Source organism: Argentina silus (assembly GCF_951799395.1).
Source record: "Argentina silus genome assembly, chromosome: 5".
NCBI classification, from domain to species: domain Eukaryota; kingdom Metazoa; phylum Chordata; class Actinopteri; order Argentiniformes; family Argentinidae; genus Argentina; species Argentina silus.
Window position 1 is genome coordinate 18,653,304 of NC_139659.1, and position 24,057 is coordinate 18,677,360.

The 24,057-nt window shown below is 40.8% G+C and overlaps 2 protein-coding genes across 5 annotated transcripts; both read right to left on the bottom strand.

Moving 5' to 3' along the window:
• Nucleotides 1-65: 65 nt before the first annotated feature.
• fyb1b (FYN binding protein 1 b) lies at nucleotides 66-15,258 on the bottom strand. 4 transcript variants are annotated; one of them, XM_083670535.1, is made up of 19 exons: nucleotides 15,164-15,258; nucleotides 8,665-9,631; nucleotides 7,118-7,241; nucleotides 6,801-6,874; nucleotides 6,026-6,048; nucleotides 5,525-5,571; nucleotides 5,061-5,187; nucleotides 4,605-4,764; nucleotides 4,041-4,167; nucleotides 3,808-3,827; nucleotides 3,530-3,602; nucleotides 3,213-3,317; nucleotides 2,674-2,714; nucleotides 2,457-2,538; nucleotides 2,215-2,314; nucleotides 1,873-2,035; nucleotides 1,629-1,662; nucleotides 1,408-1,439; nucleotides 66-1,158 (listed from the first exon to the last, which is right to left on the bottom strand). In XM_083670535.1, the coding sequence occupies exons 1-19, from the start codon at nucleotides 15,164-15,166 to the stop codon at nucleotides 1,136-1,138; spliced, it is 2,325 nt and encodes a 774-aa protein (XP_083526661.1). In that variant the 5' UTR covers nucleotides 15,167-15,258; the 3' UTR covers nucleotides 66-1,135. The 4 variants fall into 4 exon arrangements, with proteins under 4 accessions (XP_083526661.1, XP_083526660.1, XP_083526662.1 ...); XM_083670534.1 differs by having other exon boundaries at nucleotides 8,665-9,634; nucleotides 15,164-15,208; XM_083670536.1 differs by lacking the exon at nucleotides 15,164-15,258 and adding an exon at nucleotides 12,045-12,102.
• A 2,311-nt stretch (nucleotides 15,259-17,569) lies between these two features.
• ccdc80l2 (coiled-coil domain containing 80 like 2) lies at nucleotides 17,570-22,074 on the bottom strand (the record flags this gene model as incomplete). The annotated part of the gene is made up of 7 exons (XM_083670787.1): nucleotides 17,570-18,483; nucleotides 18,874-18,954; nucleotides 19,186-19,289; nucleotides 19,629-19,780; nucleotides 20,123-20,256; nucleotides 20,473-20,629; nucleotides 20,854-22,074. The coding sequence occupies 7 exons, from the start codon at nucleotides 22,072-22,074 to the stop codon at nucleotides 18,170-18,172; spliced, it is 2,163 nt and encodes a 720-aa protein (XP_083526913.1). The 3' UTR covers nucleotides 17,570-18,169.
• Between the last annotated feature and the right edge of the window lie 1,983 nt (nucleotides 22,075-24,057).

The window sequence follows — 24,057 nt, forward strand, 5'->3', positions numbered from 1 at the left end:
TTTTAAAAATTATTATTACAGTTATGTCTGAATGGTTGTATGAGTTTTTCATGTTGTTAAAAATAAGAAGTTTATTTTGGCTTGATTTTCTTAATTTACAAAAAATATAATAATGTGTGTTTTGGTACCGGAAAATGTGTCACAGAATCAATTTGACTATGTTCTTTCATAATCTAGGGGCCCCCAAAACACTACAATACAGGCTACAGGTGCAATACATTGTGCCTTCGTAGGAAACACAAATATTTATTTTATCTTACTTTTTACTTTTTTATCTTACTTTTTTTTAAACAACATTTTCAATCCCCAAGTTTGAAAACTGCTGCTGTACTTTAAATGGATGGCTGTGGCAGGCATACCATGGTATAATGTTGGATGATTTCATCTGAAATCATGACATTGCATTCATAATCACACCTTCATTCATCATCACACCCTCTATGACTCCTACATTTTCTAACCTTTTTTGTACATCTTTTTATACATTTTGTACATGTTTGTGTGCAATCTATACATTGAGTCATTTAAAGGAACAGAATGTAACTTCTGCGCTTTGCTCCCCTCTGTGGCCACACAGAAAATTAAAAATATAACCAACCAAAACGTTAAAATAGTACAGTATGTAAAGGCCAGTGCTCAACCGATACCATATTTTTAAATGTAATTTTAGAAACCTGTGATTTTGTGTTTAATGTAATTTACAAATGCAAATTTCAGAACTTTGTGCTCAACTTTCAAAACAGAAAATTACAGAAAACTGAAACTGGATAACAAAAAATTCACATATTTCAAAATTCTGAACACAATTTCAGTTCACTAGATACAATTTACAAATGTACTAATCATTTGTTCACAAATAAATCACTGTTTCAGATTGAAATACATACATGATCATGTATCATGGACATTTAGAGTCTTACATTCTGTACTTTTAAGCAATCATATACTGTATCAGTTGCTTGTTATTTAGGAAAAGTTTGTGGAGACGAGTATATGAATGAACTGTATTGTTCTTATGAGTAATAACCCACGTACATATCATTTAACATATAGAATAAATAAGATAAAGATAACAAAGACAAACCAAAATACAAGCTAGGTGCAGCATCACTCAATAAAAAGTGCACAGTAGTTTTCAGTCATTGTCATAGATGCAATCTGCAAACAAATAATAACAACGATAAGTGAAAAATGATATATTCAACAGCAACATTGTTGTATTACAAAAATAAGAAGGATATTGATCATACTGAGGTGATCTACTTGATCTGTAACCTCAGTATGGTGTTAATATATGGCACCATAAGAAAATATATAAAGAAATAAGAAATGTTTAAAATAACCCACTGTGTAATCTATGTTATTCAAATTATTTACAAGATTATTGCATGTCAAATAAAAACCTACCGTCACCAATGTCATCATAGATATCAGCATCTCTGTTAAAGCAAAACAGATGATTGATATCACATTCAGGGCAACTCACATGTTAGGCAATCTTTAGTTTGTGTGTGTGTGTGTGTGTGTGTGTGTGTGTGTGTGTGTGTGTGTGTGTGTGTGTGTGTGTGTGTGTGTGTGTGTACGTGTGTGTATACATGCTTTTCTGTCTGTAGTTTTGTTGTACTTACTCAACGACAATGTGGCTGGTCAAGACGTAACCGACTAAAATAAACAGAGAAGAGATCGTTAAAGTTTTTCTCTGTCCTTTTAACTGTGTTCCACTTTATTTAGACAGGTAGAAAGTCAGGTGAAGAGAAGGTACAGGGTAGTATCAGAGTTGGCAGCCATAACCACTGGACTCTATCACTGCCTAACAGAGTAAACATCTGCAGAATACCTGATGGGTTACACCAAAGACTGATTGTTACTTACACTTTCCCTCCTCATTCCTACAGATGAGTTTGTTGTCGATAGCCTTAACGACGACATCCACTGTCTCCCCCGGTCTCAGCGGTAGATCTTTACTGCTCCACTTCTTATTGGCCAGAGTGGAGACAATGGTCACCTGATACAGGACCTGAATCTCCCCATCAAACTAAGGGCAGGAGAGGTCAAGATTGAGGGTCAAACAATTTAGACAAAAGATCAAAGATCATAAACAACAATCAAAAAACATTGAGGTTGGGATTCAACCAATCGCAGATAGCAGCTTACAGGTAACAGTGTCAACTCCATCTGGGACACATGAAAGTCTGCAATTGATTAAAGCCTTACTTTGAACTTCTTTCTAAAATCCTTCTCTTCCTTCTCAAACTTCTTTATCTTCTTTGGATCCATTTCCTCAGCCTTACTCTTGGTCTTCAGTTGTGGGAGACTGAGGAAGGAAAATAAACCAGTTTTTGACAACAAGGTCTTAGTTGGGCTGCCATGCATTACCCAAGTAGATAGTGGCTGAGGTTACATATTATAATCAATCATTACTTTTATTATTATTATTATTATTATTATTATATGACCTGTTGAGAGGTGGGAGTGGAGGAAAGCCCTGCGGGTCCACATCATCATAGATGTCCTCATCAATGACGGCAGCAGATTGGTCTGTGATAACAAAGTTGGAAAAAAAATACTTGGAAATTATTGAAATACAAATGTCTGTTTCAAATGATCAACCATTCTTTTCTGCACTGCCATAAAAATCTTGGATGTACAGTTATTTACAGAATAAAAAGTTACCAGAGTGTCCTTCTGGAGTAAATTGGAAAGGTGGGGCAATTCTGAAAACAAGACATTTTTTATTAAAACCCTTCTCCATGTTATGTCTGCTGTTATTTGCATCACATCACATGTCATTATGTCATCACATGTTTATTATGTTTTGGGTTAGTTTAATCACAGTTAAATTGTAAAACAACGTAGAGACAACTCAACAAAATCATCACAGATTCTATTAACATTATAATCATGATAAATCAAATTAATCTGTTGCATGGCTTGATTTCTTCATTGAGCGAATGAGTGTGCATGCAGATTTAATTGAATGTTGTGAAATTATTGAAGGACATGCAAATCTATTTGTTTTCATGATCTGTAAAGTTGATTGCACCTCAGCACACAAGTCCCACATGATTAAATATTTTAGAGTGATTGAATTATCATGCATGAGGCCCATCAAAATCGCACATATATACATTGAGCGTCAGGGGTTAGGAATCAGGGGTTAAGAATTAGCGATGGAAGACATTCCTGATCCATCTTACTAATAGAGGAATTACTCAGTATTGCTGGCTTGGTTTTTTCTCCACTCGTCAAAGCCTTTTAAAATCCGGAGGAGGCCACGAGGTTTAGTGTCAGGTTTGGTGTCCGGTGGGCTAGTAGGACTTCAGAACAGGGCCAAGGATGAAGAGCGTACACAGACATACAAACTCTCTCTACCTCTCTCTCTCTACCTCTCTCTCTACCTCTCTCTCTCTCTCTCACACACACACACACATGCTGCATGTATGTATGTACTGTACAGACAGATGAATGATGTGCTTACGCCCAAAACTATTTTATACCATCACAGTACAGCAGTCGATTATATTCTCACCTGACATCGAAGCTCGGATCATCCAGATCATCGTAGATATCTCCATCCTCTTCAGGAGGTGGTGGCAGGACCACTATGGGTGACAAACACATTTGTGACCATATTATTCAGTTACTTTTCTTTGTACTGTTACTACTGTAATTTGTTCAGAAATGTAATAATTATGTTAAGTGGCACACTGTTTTGTACTACTGTATGCTTTCCATTGTTACTCTCCTTAGCAGTTGTTGTTTAAATGACCTTCTCAGATGAAATGGACTAAATGATTTGGAACATACCTCTTGGGCCCTTGATCCCACTGGAATAAGGAGGAAATTATGTCAATGGATCGCATAGTGCCATGACACAATAAGACAATCAAAAGACATTGAAAGGAATCCCTGGAATACATCATGGAATAAAGATCCTTGAGTTGGCATTACTACCAAGGCTCAACTCATATCCACAATGATATTTTGCCTTGAGTATTTATCAATAGTGTACAGTATGTTGGTTTTAAGGTCCTTTTTACCTGCAGAAGTCATCGTGACAGGCCACGTCATCGTACACTTCCGGTTCATGGTCCAACTGACTGGGTATGGACACACGCTTCAGAGAGTCAAAGTCAATCTCAACCGAGTCAGTCTTCAGATAGCCATCTGAAAATACACACAGACCAGATGCTCTACACTCTTTCCAAAAAGGAACACTCACGTTTCCAAAAAATGCTTCTTTATTTGTCCCTTCCTTTTTGGTGCCAAGTGGTTGAACCCCTTTGGTGTCATGTAGAACCCTTTTGGGTTCCATGTAGAACCTTTTTGGGTTCCAATTAGAACCCTCTGTGGAAAGGGTTCAACATGAAACCAAAGGGGTTCAGCCACATGACACCAAAAAGGAAGGGACAAATAAAGAAGGAGGAAAAGAGGGGGAGGATGCAGTTGAGGAAGAGGAGGGGGGAGAGAAGTAGAAGAAGGTTTCAAGGAGGAAGACCAAAAAGGATGAGGATGGGGGTTGTTTTTACAGGAGGAGAAGAGGAAGAAGGAGGAGTACGAAGAATGAGAGGAGGAGGAAGAGGAGGAGGAGGAAGGGTCCTTACAAGAACCGTCCTGTGTTTTCCCCAGCCAGCGTCCCTCAGGGTTGTCCAGCACACGGATGATGTCAATAGACTCGCCTTGCTTCATCCCCAGGTCCATTTTCCCCCCTTTACAGTCCACCCGGGCCTTGACCTTGTGGATGACCAGGAGCGGGCCTGACAGCTGACACACAAGGGTAAAATCTCAAAAGTCTTTCCTCAACTCCTAGTGTCCTCTCTACTCTTTTCGAAACGCATGAGGGGAGGAACCCCAGACCTTCTCCTTCAATAAGTTTTGAAAAGGAGGCGAGAATAGAGTGTGTGAGGAAGCAAGGAAAGACTTTTGAGATTTGGACATGGAAAAATAAACCCATGACAAAGCCTGGAAACTTGATACACATCCAATGAACTCTAACCACGTGTAGCTCGGGGAGCCACTGAGTAGGTTTCTACACTACACTTTACTACACTTTTACTCACTTTGAATTTCTTTCTGGCCTCTTGTTCTTTCCTTTCACGTTCTTTCTGTTCTTTCTTCTCCATCTCCTGCCTTTTCTTCTCCTCCTTCTCTCGCTTCTTCTCTTGCTCCTTTGATTCCATTGGCCCCCTGATCAATGAAAGAGTGGCGTCAGTAGTGTTAATATCCTCTAGAGGGCAGTATATATGTGAAACCTGCTCCACATTGCAGATGGTCCTGGGGTAAAGTTGTCCCCTTAGCATGGTTCTAGGATCCAGCTTTCCTTGCCCCAATCCAGTAGGGGGGAAAACATACATTTGACCCATGACCAGTATGTGAGGGCAACTTCACCCAACACCTTGGGTGCAGTAACAGAAGCAGCTGACCAATTTGGTGATCCAATTGCAGTCCTAAGCAACTGAGCATGTCAGACTGGTTCAGTTCAGTTCTAGAAATAGTTGAATTGAAACTGAGGAAGGTCTCTCACCATCTTTCATCCAGATCTTCATACATCTCCTCATCGCTCCCACTGTCCTATAGCACGAAAAATACCCCCCAAAAAACGGGACAATCAATGAATGTGGCCAGACTCTATGGTTGTATTTTGGGCAATACATAGTAACAACAGATGCAAAGCTTTAAAGCAGCTATCAGTGATTTCTGCTTGCAGGTTCACCAACAAAATGTCAACAATGGGGAGAATGCTTTTTGCACTAGATTTCTATGATATATCTGTTGTTCTCAATTCATTCCCTGACCACATAATTTGTTTACAAAATGTAAAAAAAAACAACCATAAACAATACAGTAATATGTTCTTATTTCTTTGGTTATGAAGAGCTACAACATTTGTTCTACTCTACTTCGACTACTTCAAATAAAAATTACGGATAGCTGCTTTAACATCTTTCTTTGAGGATTGACAACATTCTTGTCAATTGAGACAATTGAGAAGTTTAAATAATTTATTTGAAAAGTCACACGTTACCTCTGTCCTCTGACTGGGATGTCCTGGAAGAGAATGACATCAGCATCAGATTTGAACAGAGTTTACCAAAATAACTGAGTACTACATGCACGCTAATAATCTGATACTACCCGGAATATAGCAATACTCTGAATAAGGGTTAGGGTTAGTCATGTAAACTGGTTCTGGTTTTGTTACCCTGAATAAGGCCTTAATCAGAGTAAGCGTACTCGGAATAGAACATGTGGAATATCAAGATATTTGTCAGATTATAATAGGACTATTAAAACATGTATACACCGAATATTCTGAATTCCCCTCTTAATCGGAGTATTTCCTGACAGTATGCATCATGCCTCCTCTAGTGGCTGCACTAATCAGATACTTTATCAGATAAAACAGGCTTTTGGATAAGAATATTTTTTGAGTGTGCATTTGATGCCATATTCGGAACAGATATCTAGCTTGTAGAGAAAACTTGATTTATTATTATAGTAACAACAAAGAGATGCATACTGGTGTATGCACCAGTTGCATGTAAACAGAAATATTAGGGGAATATGTATTTTTGCATATCATGTAAACAGCTAATTCAAATTATTGTCTTATTCAGAGTAAGGGCAATTCTGTGCAAGCAAACATACTCAATGATACAATGTTTCTAGACATATAAAAAGGTCAGGTCTATATAAATTGAATGATTACTTTTTATTTTTATTTTTAATGATTTTATTTGTGATTATGAGCTAAACTGAGTTCATGTGTCTCTAGGAGAGGATCAGAGAGGGAGAGTTACCTCCGGAGGCCAGAGGAGGAGGGAGGTTCATCAACCCAACATCGTCATAGTTTTCATCCTGGTCAGGTTGAATTCTGGAGGCAATGACACACAGTCAGTCAGCTGGTCAAAATGACCAGTCACGTGACATGTGACAACACTGAATGACAACATGGCTGGTACAGAATTATAATAGTGATAATAATAGCATAATAGCATAATAGTGATTTCTGAAGATGTTGAAATAGTGCTCGTTCTCTTCTCTTTTCTCTTTTGTGTGGGTGCACGTGTGTGTCTGTGTGTTCTGTTTGAGTCGTTGGAACTTCCCAGTTACTCACATGACTCCTGGAGGTCGCGGGGGGAGGCTGGGGGCCACAGGGTGAGAGGGCAGAGGCGGGGCAGCATGGTTACCAGGGTGAGAGGCGGGGGGAGGGGGGACACTGCCCTTCTTAAACCCAGGACCTTTAGAACAACAAATACACACGTCAGATGACTTTCTCATAATATGTTAGACCATAGGCGTACAGTAGGTTGCACTAGGACAGTAGGTTGCACTATGTCATCCCCACATCCTAAAATTCCCACCCACTTTTATCTGCGATCATATATTTGCTATCACTGACTGTCATTCTGGATGTCTACATCATTACCACCCCAGTCTTCTACACCAGTAACAACTCATCTACTACGTCAGTCTTCTACACCAGTAACAACTCGTCTACTACGTCAGTCTTCTACAACAGTAACAACTCATCTACTACGTCAGTCTTCTACACCAGTAACAGCTCATCTACTACGTCAGTCTTCTACACCAGTAACAACTCATCTACTACATCAGTCTTCTACACCAGTAACAACTCATCTACTACGTCAGTCTTCTACAACAGTAACAACTCATCTACTACGTCAGTCTTCTACACCAGTAACAGCTAGTCTGATACATCAGTCTGCCACACCAGCAACATCTAGTCTGCTACAGTACATCAGTCTGCCACAGCAGCACAACAGCTCATGGCTACATAGCCACCAGGGGGAGAGTGGACTTCACATTGGACTTCTGTCCCATCTGCTAATTTACTGTAACAAAAACCATGCTGACAATGATCTTTAGCCAAAACCACATTCACATATGGGTCCAAAATTAAAACCTTTCACTTCAATTTGTTTCTGTTTCAAGAGGAACTTCCCATTTAGGGGACAACATCAGCTGTGAAAAGTAGGAAGAAAAAGGAGAAACTTGTGGAGGAAGAAGTGAATAGAGGAAGCAAGTGTTTTTGTGTCTTTCCAATCTGTGTGTGTGTGTGTGTGTGTATGTATGTGTGCATGCACAGTGTGTGTGTGTGTGTGTGTGTGTGTGTGTGTATGTGTGTGTGTGTGTGCGTGCGAGTGTGCATGGGGGAGGGGGTAGTGATGGGGGGGGGGGGGGGTGACTGAGATGTGCATGAATGTTTGAACTGGTGGTTTACCACCTGTCTCTCGGAGCTCAGATAAGCAGAGCTCAAAACCACAGAAACAATCATGGTCTGAGGACTAGCCTGCTGCAAACTGGTGTGTCTGCAGCAATGGGGGGATGTTAGAAAAGCACAGAGGAGGTCAGCTTTGTGCAGCTAATACAGTAGCATGCGATTTTCTTGGTTAAAAGCTGTGTGTGCATTTCATTAGTCACCATTGTCAATTCTAAAATACTATTATATACAGTTATACATTTGTAAGTACCTCACAAATCTCTGAGAGCAGCGTGTAACCGTCCTTCATTCTGAATTACAGTACCCTTACTACTATTAACAATTTTTTATTCTTACATTTGAATCCTCCTCAGCAAATCACACACTGTACCTTATGACTGAACAGTTGACATGACAACCCATAGAGAGAGAACACTTACCATCAGTACCAGTGACTTCTGTGCCCTTGTTGAACTTGTCCAAGTTCACCCTGGGAGGGCGGTTGGGTTTGGCAGGGGCACTGCCCAGGGCAAAGATATTGGGCAGAGGGTTCCTCCTGGGTGCAGAGCGGTCAGCCGGGGGGGCAGGGCATAGGGGCTTCTTCACAAAGCTGGGTTTCTTACTGGCTGGAGGTTTGGGGACAGAAGAGTTGCTGGAGCTCAGGGGGGGGTTGGCTCCCTCTTTGCCCCCGTCCTCTGATAGGACGTCTCCTCTGTCCTTATTGAAAGCATTCTGAGCAGTCCTGAAGTTGGAGGGGGGTTTGGGGGCGGAGCCTGGGAACGGTCTGACTTTCGAATCAGTGGCCCCACCTTCCTCTGGTTGTTGCCACATCTGTGTAATAGTGCTGATGGGTTTCTGGACAGGGGGTATTTTAGGTGGGATGGCGTTGGAGGTACCCCCGCTGTCCTCAGGTTTGGGGCTGTCTTTAAGCCACTGGGGTTTGGCCACAGCTGGGGAGGGTTTGAGAAAAGGGGGCTTGCCATCGGGTAGGGTGGAGCTCAGGGAGGGCTTATGGAGAGGGGGTTTGGGGATCGGGCTTTTGGACTCGGGGTCCTGAGGCGACTCAGGGGGTTTAGGTTTGAAGGTGAACTGTTTCACAAAGGGGGGTTTGGTGTCCTCCTGGGCACCTGCAAACATACTGGCCAGTGCTTTGGTTTTTGGGGACTCTCTCACCTCAGGGGCGCTCTTGGTGGAGACAGTACTTTTGAGGAAGTTGGGTTTTGGAGTGGTGGAAGCGGCACTGCCTGACAGGCTGGTCTCCAGGATGGGCTTCTTTGGCTGGATTGGCGGTCCTGAGGACAAGGTGGGGTGCACAGCTACTTTGGGACGTCCTGTGGAAACGCCCTCAGTGGCGTTACCCCCGGTGTTGAAGCGAGCCATGATGGCCTTCACATCAGCTTTGTTGTTCTGCTGGCCAGGAATAAACACAGGTAAATAATCCAATAGCATCCATCTGCGGACTCAAATATGGACAAAAACATGCTTTAATTTTTATTTTCCCAACCCTCGGTTCTATCATTCACATCTTGTTCAAACAGGCTACAAACCATTCAGATGCTTCTTGCTTACATATAGCCTACAGGTTTCATGCAGTTTAATTTTCTTCATACTGTATATCTCAAACATTGTGCAATGATGAACCACACTTACAGACATCCAAAATCATTGGACGGAACTATTCCTGGAAACACTTTATGCCTAAATACTTTGTTTATAATAATCCAGCATTACACTTACAGTGATCATTGATGAAATGATAAAATTCTAGAAAGTGGCTTAGAAGGGTTCCAGTAGCTTCCATCTCCGGCATAGGCTTATTGCTTAGGAAAGTGATTGAGGACAAGGCCAAGTTTGACTGTCTTAACCACATGGCCTGTTTAGCCACAAAACACAAAGTAAACTTTCACTTTCAGGTGAAGGTGCTACATGATTAAACTTGCTTTATAAATCCAATATAGGCCTAGAATTAATCTAGTTTGTAACAATGTTCAGAAGACATACAAGGCTGCTTACGCCAGTTTCATTTTGATCCATGTTTTTAACAATCAGGTAATTTTGTTACTACACAAGAAATGTGACATTAATGCTGAAATGCTGTCTTTAACCAATTTCATAAACACACAGCCGCCCAGACTCCTTGATAACAGTAAGTGAAAAAAAAAAGACATTATTTGTAGTAAACAATCGCTTTGTTCTCCATGTTGAGATTATTGTGTACCCATATGCTTTTATTTATGTTATGTGTTTTGTTAAGTAGTTTTTTTATATGATGTATAGTGTGTTGTCTTGGTGAAAATGGACTTAAAAAAAAAAACTTGAAAAACAAATCAACTTGAAACTTAGTGACCTGCACTCTGCATAAGAGGGGGCTTGAAGTGGGATAAACATTGAAGTGCACACTTTGACTAACAATCCACTCTGGTGCATTCTCCCCATCGTACCCCACAGGCACCGCACCTCACAGGACCGGCGAACGCAAGGCCAAAGACGGACCCCTCTCCAAAAATCTGGCATGCTAAACTTAACTTGTATGCTAAAATACAAGAAGTATTTCCATGCTTTCTCTTTCTAGAGGGAAACAAACACAGGACAGGCTACTGAGGAGGAAGTACAGCAGACTTTATTTCAGTTCAGTGTAACACCTTGAACTAACTATCCATTAACCCAGGCCCTTACCCTAACCGTGCCACTGAGTGACGTAACATACAGTGAAGCATTTTTTCTTCTTTTGGCTCCACTGTAGAGGTTTGGATTTTAAATCACTATGAGGTTAAAGAGATTGTCAGCTTTTATTTAATGGCCAAGTCAATCTTCAGATTTAAATCAAATTGTACATGCATTTAATTGTAATATTTTAGGTAAAAAATACCTCAAAACTGACAACAACTGAAGATGGCTGCAGTACAGGCCTGGCAGAGCATCACCAGAGAAGATACCCAGCATCTGGTCGGTTCAATGGGTTGCAGACTTCAGGCAGTTCTTGTATGCAAAGGATTGTTGACCAAATACTAAACATGAGTGCTTATTTTGGACATTTGATAAATCTGTCCCATTACTTTTGGGTAGCCTGAAAAAGGGGAACTATGCATAAAAAGTGGTTCAATTTCAGAATGGTGAAACCAATAAATACCATCAAATAAAAGCTGAGAATCTTTACTTTAACCTCATAGTAATTGTTTGATTTCAAATCCAAATTTGGGGTGTAGAGCCGAAAAGGCAGGGCACTGTACACACACACTGGGGAAGGGGAAGAACAAATAAAATATTTAGTTCTGCATTCTTCATTAGAAATTGGCCAAAGGTTGGGATGAGGATGAGAGTATGTTTTCTAGTAAGACAAAAATGTCATGTTATCCATATTGCCTTTAAACTACTGGTTACTGTCATAGTGAGAGAGAGAAGAGAGAAAGAGAAAGAGAGAGAAAACAGGAGGTTGCAGCATCTGTTTCAAAACAGACATTTGGAAACTGTTCAACACAGTTTCTCTTTCTGAATTTACGTGACCTTCTATTGCCTACTAATAATCAATCACAACATTGCAGTGAGAAGTTGTCAATTCAGATTTTACAATTCAGATTGATATTTCATCAACGAACAATCTCTTATACTGATCTTCTGACCAAGCTGTCAATAAAGGTTACAGAGGCAGTAACTCGGACACTGAGTAAGCCTAGTCCAGGACCAAATCGCACTTTCAATTGACATTCTCCACTGAAGATACTTTTTAGTCTAGGGTGAGGCCTAATCCGTGACCAGGAAACCGGCCCATGGTGTTTGGGCCAAGTTGTAACTTTGTAAACCAAATAAACCAGTGACTCACCTTCCTCTGCTGAGCTTCCCAGTACTGATAGTATGAAGCACTTCAGTGTCCAAGTGTGTCTGACATACAATATCACAGAGGAAATGCATCAACAAAGGTATATTTCACTAAACAGGAAGTGGTGGAAAAGGTGTGTAATTTCACACTTCACACTTGCTTTCATACATAATAAAACTATACATATTGTATGATATAAGCAATAATGATGCACCTACTTATTGTTGGATAAATAAGTGACTTTGAATAGATGGCAATAAGAAAAGTAATCTTTAAAGAGTAATGGAACCAAAAATGTTTTGGCAAAAAGAGTTGTCATACAGGGACAAGCCCAATAGACTTTTTTGGGTGCTAGGTAGTGTGTTGTGGGATTTCAATCATGTCAAGTCACCCTTGAAGCTGATGTGGCAATAAAATCGCCTGTCTATCTAATTATTACTCACCTCAGCTGAAAGGGTTAAAAGTTTTGAAACCATAATTTGCTGTTGTAGCAAAATAACGGTTGGCTTGTATTTCCTTTGTTCAGATGCAAATAATTATCTGGGACACACAAAGATGTTTATGTGATGTGTGAGGGCACCAGTACACACCTGTGGCAGGGGTGAGAGGTTTTGAATATGTGTCTGTTATTAACTGCAGTGAAAGGCTGTGCCTCATAATGTTGATGAATGTATGCTGGAGGACTCACAGGTGGACGTTGACTACACCCCAGTTTAATGAGGGTCGTTTGAATGGAGACAGACCAACTTATCATGAGGAAGTCTAGATAAGCCAGGAGGACAGACATTCCTATTCTACAAGGCTGATGGGAGGGAGGGGAGTTGGGACAAGCTGTGCTATAAATTTGAGGAGAATGAACAAAGAAGAGAATGGAGGGGCAGAATTGTCAGTAGCATGTGCTGTCATTCAAATTCACCTTAATCAGACAACCTTAATATAGCCTATATCTGACCATTAATGACTAATGTCTATCTTTCCCCCGATCAACATTCTTTAAAGTTCATGGTCAAATGATTGCAAAGTAACTTAGAAAATACAGTGGATCTCTATGACTGATGCCTAGGTGACCTCTAATCTTCCTGGAGTCCACACAAAAAGACATAAAAAAGAGATGTTCAATCACATTACAAAACTACAAAGGACTACAGACCAACAAAAATGGACAGACACAGTGACATACTGTAAGTAAAATCAAAACATTAGAAGAGATTTAACAAACAACAGACAATCACATTACAAAACTACAAAAGGAATCCAAACACAATATGAATGACAAATACAATGACATATGTTGATATGGCGAGGTAGTTGAAGAAAATGATGACTTGGTTCAGAGACAGGTTCCTTTTAGGTGAATTAGACCTGGCTTATAATTTAAAATCTGTTAGCAGTTAGTGACAATGGCTAGATAAGCACATTGGATTGAAGTCAGTCCTTGTCCATAGACTCATTTCAGGGTAAGGAACCAAATATGTGATTTTGTTATTTTGGTGAACTATCACTATCACTATCACTATCACGAAGCTGTTGACCTCACTAACACTAGTACAATATTACTAGCACCTAATGTGTGATGCACACCACTACAGTGAAGCAGTGTGCCAAACCACTTAGCTATCATTGCTAACACGCTATATAAAAAATGGATATCCCTGGAGTAGTTATTTTTCCAGGAATTGTAATTCGGTTGTTGGAACACTACTCACATGGGGATTAGTGAAAATGATTGGCTGTTCCCTTTTGAGCTGCCTGTTGACTGGTTGGGAGTATAGCGATCATGTTACAGGTCTCCACCCCTCATTAATGAAAACATTTAACCTGCTCCATTTACACAGACCCTTTACCTGCAATTTACCAGTCGCATGACTATGTTTGCCACATTTCATCCATGAGCCTAGTCAGCGGTTTGCTATGGATGGAACAACATACTTGGAGTGGACAGCCCTGCCTTATGTCAATATATGGATTAAAGGGCATTACGTATAACATTGTACCTGAAGATAGTGAAGGTTTTCCTATAGGTTTGGTCACAAGTACTATTGTTACTTTATAGCCACTTTTTGTCACTTTTCATTACTTATTTTTGAATTGTTGATTGTTGCTGACTGCTGTCGTTGAGCGTGGAGCAAGATCTCAAAGCATTTCACTGTGTCAATTATAACTGTATGTGATACATGTGACAAACACAATTGGATTTAATTTGATTTGAATTGTTTTGTAAATGTCAATAATGTTCGTTCTAATAATAATCATAGACTTTGTCTAAAGGTTATGATTGGTTAAGGTAAGGGTGGTACACACACACACACACACACACACACACACACACACACACACACACACACACACACACACACACACACACACACACACACACACACACACAGAGTTAGCCCTACGGAGAGTATCATTTAGACATGCCACTTCTTGAGAAATGACAGAGAAGACCTTGGCTTGGGTAAAAACAAAGAGGAACCATGTTTTTTTCAAAGTTGTGAAAAAAAGTAACTTCCATGAGTATCTGACACAATCAGGCTGACCCAACCCTGGTGTGTCAAACTCTTATCCAGGCTACAATCATAGGTGCAATCTAACAATGTACAGTAGAGTAAAACTACATCTAAACATTTTACTGCAATAAATCAGTGAGATGGACTGTAAGCTACAGTATAACTAATTCAGTTCTAATTCAGTTAAATAAGTTATGAAATCTGTATGTATACTCTATGTGTAAGCCTTTTCATTGTTAGGTTAAGAGAAGTACAAGTAATTCATATAACTTCCCCCAAGAAATGACATGAAAGGACATGAGGCAATATGTTATGACCACATGTGAATATAACAAATAATCTGAATTAGAATTTTACAAGAATAAAGTCAGGATTAGAATCTTACAAGAGTAAAGTAATGTGAATAAAATACGCTAATAGCCATAGCATATAACACACACCACATCAAGCACCTGCTACTGTGGGCTATCCAACTGCAAACAAACCATATCAATATGCATGTTTAAAAGAGCAGATCACAAACTTTGCCAGAATGGTTATTAGCCACAGTCATACATACCATTAACTTTTCAGGGCGACAACGCATGAGATGATTAGAGGGCAGGTACTCACCATAGCAGGAACAGTCAAGGGAATCTAGGGAGTCTGGACGTAAACTGTTGGCCCTGGGGTTTATGTGTGTGTGAGAGTGTTTCAGCGAACAAGAGTGAGAGTGAGAGAGAGAGAGAGAGAGAGAGAGAGAGAGAGAGAGAGAGAGTGAGCAAACAAGGGTGAGAAGGTATGTGTGGTTATGTGTGTGTATGTGTGCAGTGGTGACCTCAATGTCAGTCTGCCTCTGCCTGACTACTTCCCTTATATGAAGAGTGCCTGCTGTGTGTAGTCATCACAGGCTGCCTTATCTCTCTGTCCATCTCCCGTATTTGCCTATTCCCAGTAGCTCTACTGCTCTTTCCATCCCCAGAGAACAATCACCGTCACTACTCCAATGGAACTCCACATAACTGTCATTTGAAATACAGCCTCTCTGGACATGTCATGTCATGAATTACTGTACATAAAACCTGGGTTCAAGTTAATTGTATTGCATAAGGAGGATAAGAAGCACTGAAAGAGACAGGGCATTGGTCAATTGCAATCCAAACTTGAGCTCTAAGCAGCCAATAGAGCTCATAGAGGGACTGATACTGATTGTGATTAAGTGAGTATAGTTATAGATTGTTAAGTGAGTATCGTCTATCCATTGCTGTGGGTATTGATTCTCGAGTGTATGAGTGAATGTTGGATATTCCAAAATGAGGAGCGAAATGTATTAAAAGTAACTAAGATTCACAGTTCTGTCTTTCTTTCCTCCTAATCTTAAATAAAGGAGAGAGAAGGGCACAGGGAGGGAGAGAAAGGGATGTAGAAGAGTGAGAGAAGGACATTAGGGAGAGAGTGAGGGAAAGAGGAAGGGGGTATTGAGGGAGGCCTGTCTCACAGTTATTTATTGCCCATTTCTCACTGCCTGCTTTCTCCTTTACTCTATGTGCTGAACTTAGCTGTCAGCGTCGACAGTTCAAAGCTCTCAACATATGTTTGCTCCCCACAAATCCTGCTCTCATGTCTCCCTGCTCCCAGCATACGGTAGCTACAAACACCAATCGGGAAGAGAGGTCACAGCGAGACAGGCACATTCCTTAAATCCATTATATTTATTTATATATTACTTAACAAATGACACGTGACTACTGTAGCTCACCTCCCTGATATACCACGTGGTTAACACATTTCAGTACAACAAAGGCAAAATAAGGCCTTTAAAGGAACAGTCCACTGCATACTCAATGTTTGTCAAACGTTTTCATACCTCAGAATTAATGAATGAAATGCCATGATCAATCCACATCCCACGGCATTGGTTGTGTAGATCCAGTTATACAGTACTGTAGGCATCAACTCAAAATGAGTTTGAGTTGTAGAATTTCCAGATTTTATTAAATGCTTATCTTTTCCATTCAATTGGGATTGAGGCATAAACAATAGATTAAGGTACACAATCAATGCCATGGGAAGTAGTCATCTTGACTTTCCCTTCAACATAATTTTCAACTGTCTTACAGTGCTTACACAACTATTTGGCACTGTGTCTGCCTTATAGGGCACATTCACACAGGATCTTTGTGTCTGTCAAAATACGGATGGAGCCAATTGTTTTCCTATGGGGCAACACGTTGACGGATGATGGACACGAAATACGGCTACCTGTTTTTCTTCGCCTCATCTTTTTCATGCAGCTGAAGTACATTGTTGGAGAGGTCTATACTTTTGACAGACTGTGTAGCCGGAGTTACACCACGCATTCTATTTGAAGAGAGTTATATCTGAGAATATCTGAAAACTATCCACTGTCATTCGTCTCTGTATGAACTTCCTTAAAGTCCTGCATTTTTTCAAAGTCTAGTCCATTTTTACACAACCCACACCACAGGCACACCCACACCACATACAAGGAATCTGTCTCCCTCTGCTGCTGCTCTGATGTCAAAATACAGAATTAAATTACAAGACAACACAAAAAGATAAAGCATTTTGTAATAATCAATAAAACAGAACGCGACCTGCAACATTCTTGCTTTGAACTGCAACCCAACCTGCAGTTCTACAGAATTACAAAAATCTATGTCAATGGATTTGCACTCTTAGCCATGGCATACAAAGAGCTGAAATAGTAGAAAAATATTCAGAGTAGGATCTTCGTCAGGTCATGTAAAGAGCTTGCCATCATCACGTCTGAAAATATCTATCTTCAAACAACACACTGTTTCAGGAAGCCTAAAATATCCGTATTTGTAAATGTTGTGCTTATTATTATTAGTATTATTATTGTATTATTATTATCAGTAACAGTCTTGAAATAGATGATGAAAGTTCCTCTATAATGTATATGTTATATGTTGTAAATAATGGGTAGGCTTTAAAAGTATGCCTTCAGGGATACTTTCCATGGTAACTATCTTTTACGACTCTCCAAGTCTGCAGGTTTTAAAGAACCAGATGTCAACTTCACAGCTAAAGAAAATAACCTTTAATTTCAAAGCACATTCTGTTATAGTCACCATTTCACCGTAAAATAACGACAAGGAATTCGACTGAATGAGTAAATCAAAACTGTTTGCCATCTCTTACCTTATTTATGTCGTCAGTTCATCTAGACAGTTAAGATAGTCTGGTACTCAGACAGTCAAAGACAAAAATGTCTTTGTGAGGTTAACCTAACTGTATTGGGGTATTTGAGGCCTATAGGTTGCCCAATATTATCAATTAAATAGCCATAGCTTCATTACTTAGATATTGCATTGTACAATTAATTTTTTAATTGATTTGAAATGTTTGAATTGTGTTTGGAACAGCTGTCCCATATCCCTTTTAGAACCACTACTTTACTGTAGAATTATTACTCTATTACAAGCAGTATGTAACAATTGTGTAACTACAACACTTACAGTGTTATTACAAGAATAATTACACATTAACAATAACATAATAATGGTAAGTTATATTTAAATCTAAAACCATAAAAACAGTTATGATCATCTGATTATTGCTGCCATGGTGACCTCTGAGTGCGGTCTCTCAGTGTCAGTCCTCTGCCCTGTGGTACAGGTAGCTGTCCTCCGCTTCCTCACCGTAACCGTGGTAACTCCCGCCAGTGTCCTCTGGGCAGAAAATACCCAGAGTCCTCTGCAATTTCTCCTCCTGCTGGCGCAGTTCCATGGAGTCTACCAGGTCGTAGACGTTGGCCAGGGACCACATGGGTGAGGGAAACCAGGCCTTGACATCGCCATCCTTCCCCACCACCACCATGCTGAAGTAGTCCCTGCTCATCTTCAGCTGGTCTCGGAGACTGTTGACCACATCCTCCGATAAGGGCTCGTTCTCACTCTGGCTCCTTCCTGTAGAATTAGGACAGGGGTTGTTTGTGTATATGTAATTTCTTCATTATTCCAGCACTAATTTGACTGTTTGCCAACATTCAGTGTGGTATATGGGCTCTATATGGGTAAAGCACTATAAGCACTGATCTAGAATCAGCACACATTTGCAAGTCCTAACCTCAACCACAGAATAAACTGACCCAAAAACTAAGCGTAGGGCAAATTTCACTCTCCACTAGTGGAGAAAATAAAAAATGGTTGCAGGATGTCTGCGTATCAGAGTGTATTCTCTTCTGATTAGTTAATTATAATGAGGAGTGCTGCCCTACACAAATTATATGTTGATGTTTCATGTTTGACATGTTTCTGTGTGCATTATTTATATTCTTTGAGATAAAACAAACTTACCATTGAGTGGAAACAGTTCGACAGACCCCAACGCTGACGGTCCTGCACCTATCAGTTTTAACAAGGCAAAATGGCGGATGCCTGTTGGGGAAACAAATTGCATGTTTAATCTCTAATCCAATTCCAATACTTATAAATGAAGACTATTGACTGAACTATGTTGCTGAGGTTAAAGCACTATGGTCGTAGACACAATGGTTCCACATTAAACCAACTGCCAGACTAAAAAGCAATTTCAATGTCCAGGACTATACTCAGACTAGTATTAACCTCTGATCTATTTGAAGGTCTAAGAAGGAACATAGTTCTGACCCATTGGACAGGCCTGTCCGTTCAGAGCCTGGAGCTGCTGTTGGAAGGAGTAGTCGTCCTCAGTGGGAGTAGAGATGATTAGGAGTCTCCTTTTAGACATGAACCTGTAGGGAAACACTGGGTAAGTGACTGACCTCTGATGGAGTATAGTATAACCCCATTCAGATACTTTATGGCAGATATATAAAGACAGTGTCGTGCATTTTCACACAGGTCTTCCCCGTTTTTCTTTTTTTTTTATTACTATAGAAATTACTTGAATTTTGCTTTCACTTTGAGGCTGTGTATATCAGTGGGAAAACAATCCCCATTTAATGTATTTCAGTTTCAGGCTCTGAGGTAACAAGATTTGAAAAACTTGCAGGGGGTGAATACCGATGCACAGCACTGTACTGTATGAGCTGTTGTGTTATGACAGGCTTTATGAACAATATTTGCTCTACCTCAACAGTGAGTTCTCAGCCCCACTCTGTTGCTGAGCTTTGGAACAAGGCAATGTCGTTTTCCTCTCCCTCTCCTTCTCTGACTGTCGAGATGGGAAGGTGTCGATGTATTCCATCATCGCAGATGACAATGGGGGTGAATAAAATACTCTCTAAAAATGATATGACGCATTAGTACAAATATACCACATACTGCATCAAACTTGAGTGGATTTTATAATGCAAAATAAGATCTTTGATTAACTATTCTAAAGAAGTGTTATACAGGACCAGTTTTTCAGAATGTGTAATCCAGATCAAAATGACCCTTTTTTTTTTTTAAAGAAACTGAACAACTACTTCATCCAAGATGTAACTTAAACATTATAATTTTGTTGTGGTGTCAAGGAGATCTGGTTTGGATTTCTCTAAATGTTTAGGGCAGATTTTAACCCAACAGGATTGTTTTGAAACACCGGCCCCAGATTATCAGTATCAGCTGCGACGAGCCTTACACTGGGCCTCAGGTCATAGTCAGTCATAGTCATGGAGAACTCCAGGGAGGACATTCCATACTCCTTTCTCAGAAGAGAGATGAGTTGTTGGTCAGTAAACTTCTCTGGGAGGGATGTGAAAGGAGGCTCAGAGTCTGGAACAAATAAAAAAAGGTTTGTTATTGTACAACATTACTATTAATCAACAAATTGAAACCTAAACCGAGCAAATTGTTGCATATCAACAGCATTTCCGTTGGTTGTAGCATCTGTAGACATCCAATGATGTAGAAACAGATGACACTGTTAACCTGAGGAGGATAAAACATCTACAGTAGGATAAGTTCTATCTGCAGACACACAAGTCATACCTAGCTGGTAGTGTTGCAAAGTGAGTGTGGCATCATTCCCTGAGCTCAGGATGGTTGCCATAGTGACTTTTCTGAGGGCAAGGTCACAGTGGTGAAGTTCATTCTCCTCCCTTTGCTGGATATACTGAGAAGTGCTGCTACTGGGCGTAGCTACAACCTGCACCATGACAACACAAGCAGATAGATAAATGAATAGACAGACAAACAAATACCAAACAGACAGACAGACAGGCAAGCAGATAGACAGACAGACAGACCAATAGATAGACACATGGGCAGAGGGACGGACAGAGCAATGGATTGACAGTCATACAGAAACAGTGGGCAGACAGATACTGTAGATATATATGCATTAATTATGCATGCAAAGTTATCACTCACCAGAAGTCTTCTTTTCCCCTTAAATGTTTCTAAAAAGTCCTTAATCACTCCCTTATCTTTATCATTCACCTCTCTGTTGGACTTCTTCCCTCTTCCTTTCCCTTTCTTCTTTTTACTGTCCTTCTTCCCTTTCCCTTTTTTTTGGGATGTATTTTTCTCAGGTGATTCCTCTCCCCTGCTCTCCTCTTCTAGTTTGTCCTCTTTCAACATTTTCAGAACCCTTCTCTCTCCACCATCCAAAGTAGAATTATATGTGTTGCTTTTTAATCCATTCTTTACTGTAGGTACATCTCCATTTCCTTTCATCGGTTGACTTGTCTGCTTTCGGTCCTCCCCTCCCACTGCTTTAGAGTTAAACTTGCCTGTGCTTAACACGCTTGCTTCTTTTGAATTTGAGAGCCTCTTGCGAATTACAAACCGAGATCGACCACTGAGGATATCCTGAATTTTACTCTTCAGTGCAGCCTTGTCCAACGGCTTCCTCTGCACTGTGAGAGCAGAAGTCACGTCCCCCTGCTTCTGAGGTGCAAACACCTTCTTCTTCATGGGACCCCGTTTCTTTGCCACCAGCCTCTTCTTGGTGATTTTGCACTTGTTCTGCAAGCCCTTCCTGGTGAGCTTCTCCAGCTTGCGCATAGGGAACTGGTCGATGACTTCCAACACGGCCTCCACGCGCACTGGGTAGGGGAAACTCTCACTCACCCGCAGGTTCTTCTTGATGACCAGCATGGAGAAGGTCTGGTCAGTCAGCTCAAGGTAGTGCAGGAGCTTGGTGGCCATGTCTGGGTCCATGCTCTCCACCGTGGCCTCCCCTTGGAAGGTGGTCTTCTGGATCCGGGCCTCCATCATGGCGTTCTGGATGACAGTGATGATGAAGGTGTCCCTCTCAGCCAGCCGGCAGTTTAACCCCTCCGGCTCCATGTCCTGAATCTGTTTCTCCATCATGCGGAGGTAGTTGTCGCTGTGGGATGGTGCTGTGATCACCCATAAGCGCTTCTTACCAGCAAAGTCAGCAAGGAAGTCCAACTCTGGTGCCAGGCTAGCTTCAGGCCCGTCTATGTCTCTGTCTCCCTCCTCCCCGTGTTCCTCTCCCTTGTGTTCAGGAGGCTCATACTGGGCCTTGGGCTGGTGTCTGACTCTCTGTTGTCGGGCAGCAGACAGCCCCGGAATGTGGCTCCACAGAGATACCAGGACAAGCAGAGCGCAGAGCAGCCGAGGCATCCTTAGTGGATGATCGTCTAAGATCCTCAGGGAGACTTCCTCAGTGGGGTAGTCGGTCTACAATCCTTAGGGAGACAGCTGAGATAAAGTTTCTCATCAGCCGAGTGGACTGACTGAGGATAAAGACTCTGCTACACACCCACTCCTGGTTCACATTACACAGCAACCGTGTTACAGGAAACTCCTGGAATTTTTTTCTTCAACTTCAAAGCATACTCTCTGAAGAGGCATGCCTGGTGTGACCCCACTCCAGACTGCTCTCAGTGTACAGGAGGCTGAGCTACAGAATGGTTAAGAGGAGGAGACTGAAAGCAGAGGATGAAGAAGGGTACTGAAACCCGATCTTTTCCCACTTTCAACATCAAACAGTACCGGAACAAAACAAGTATACATCTGTATTGTATATTTAATACTGTGTATACACTTTTGTATATTTTAACAAAAATTTGAACAATTAGAGAATTCTAACAACAAAAGGAAATATCATGCCATATGGAGGAACAGACGTGTCCTTCCATGTTTGTATATTGATTCATGTTGCTCCAGAAGACACTCATGGGGCTTCATGCATTTCAGAGTGCCACATCTGGAGCCCATTAAAAGCAGCAGTGCCTGGACTGCAGGACCAGGCTAGATCCTTGATGCAGGCTGTGCCAGGCGGAGAGGGACTGAAATAGATACACAGGAATATGGCTTACATTATTATTGAAATGTAGTGGATGGATAGTGGCTTCATTTAACAGTTTAGATTCTAACATATGTCAACTTTGTGTGTTGACTTAAAGGTGACACACTTCTGAAGGTAATATATGCCATTTAGCTGACACTTTTATCCAAAGCAACTTACATTGCAGTGAGTGGATACATTTCAGTATCCCAGCAGGAATCAAACCCACAACCTAAGCGTGGTTAGCGCCATGCTCTACCAACTAAGCCACAGAGGACCACAAGGTACAGTAGCTTCAATAATCCAATATATTTCTCTTGATTCATGTGCTGAAAGTTAAACATTTTCCCTCTTCTACTAACTCCCCTTGGACTTTGTTTCAACTATATCCTATCTTGCAAAATCATTTTGAACTGAAACTTCACTGACCGGGGTAATCTCTGTGATCTGACTGGTGTTAGATTCATAGGATTTCCAGATGGTTAAACCGCAGTTGAACTCATTCTAATTCTAAGGAACTATCCTTCAAAGAGGGAAAAAGACTGAGTAGTAACAGACTAAGACCATCTGTTTAGTAAAGGTCATGACCTTACAATGAGGATGAACAACAATAATGTCAAAAGCAGCCAACTGGCATGACTGAGCAAAACTGAAATATTGTTTCTTGCCCAACAGATAACAGCTTTAAAATCCATACACATACAGTGATGATGAGGCGGTTATGTTTTTGATGGTCACACCCCCGAGTTGGAGAAAAATAGATGGTCCCGCCATTGACACTTGGCAAAAATAGCCCAAATAACCTTTTGTCTGTTTCTTTAAACCTTCACAAAACAAGAAAAGCGCACACCTTTGTTTGGCAAGGTACAGGTATGTCAGAGAAATAATGTCAAACCTAATTTCATGTCTTATTATTGGGCCGCAAACATTAAAAAAATCATTCCCCCCTGAGACAGATTGGTGCCTCTTGGAGGCTAGGTCCTGCCACTCGTCCTCCCTTCCTGCCCTGGGTTCCGGTTGCCATTAAAGAGCGGGATTTAACAATTATACTTTCTTTGTTCATTAATGAGAATGAGTGAACTCAATGTGTGTTTCCCAAGCTACAGACCATGGCCGTTACAAAGTTGCTAGCTAGTTAGCTTGCCAATGTGAAAAATGGTTTACCATTTTCTTAACAAACTTACCAAATAGATCTGGCGACCAGTACCTGGGTTTTAGGGGCTGTCACTTGCCCCTCCTGGTTTGTTGAATTTTTCCTCTTAAGGAAGTTATCTGTCTCCTCGCTTGAGTTTTTAATGGGAACCACATCTCTGCCT

What these genes read in the sequence shown, in the direction of transcription:
- fyb1b (XM_083670534.1), bottom strand. An exon ending in TACTCCAGAAGGACACTCTG is followed by an intron (nt 2,539 to 2,673) that starts GTAACTTTTTAT and finishes TTGTTATCACAG; the next exon opens with ACCAATCTGCTGCCGTCATT. An exon ending in ACCAGCCACATTGTCGTTGA is followed by an intron (nt 1,440 to 1,628) that starts GTAAGTACAACA and finishes TTGCTTTAACAG; the next exon opens with AGATGCTGATATCTATGATG.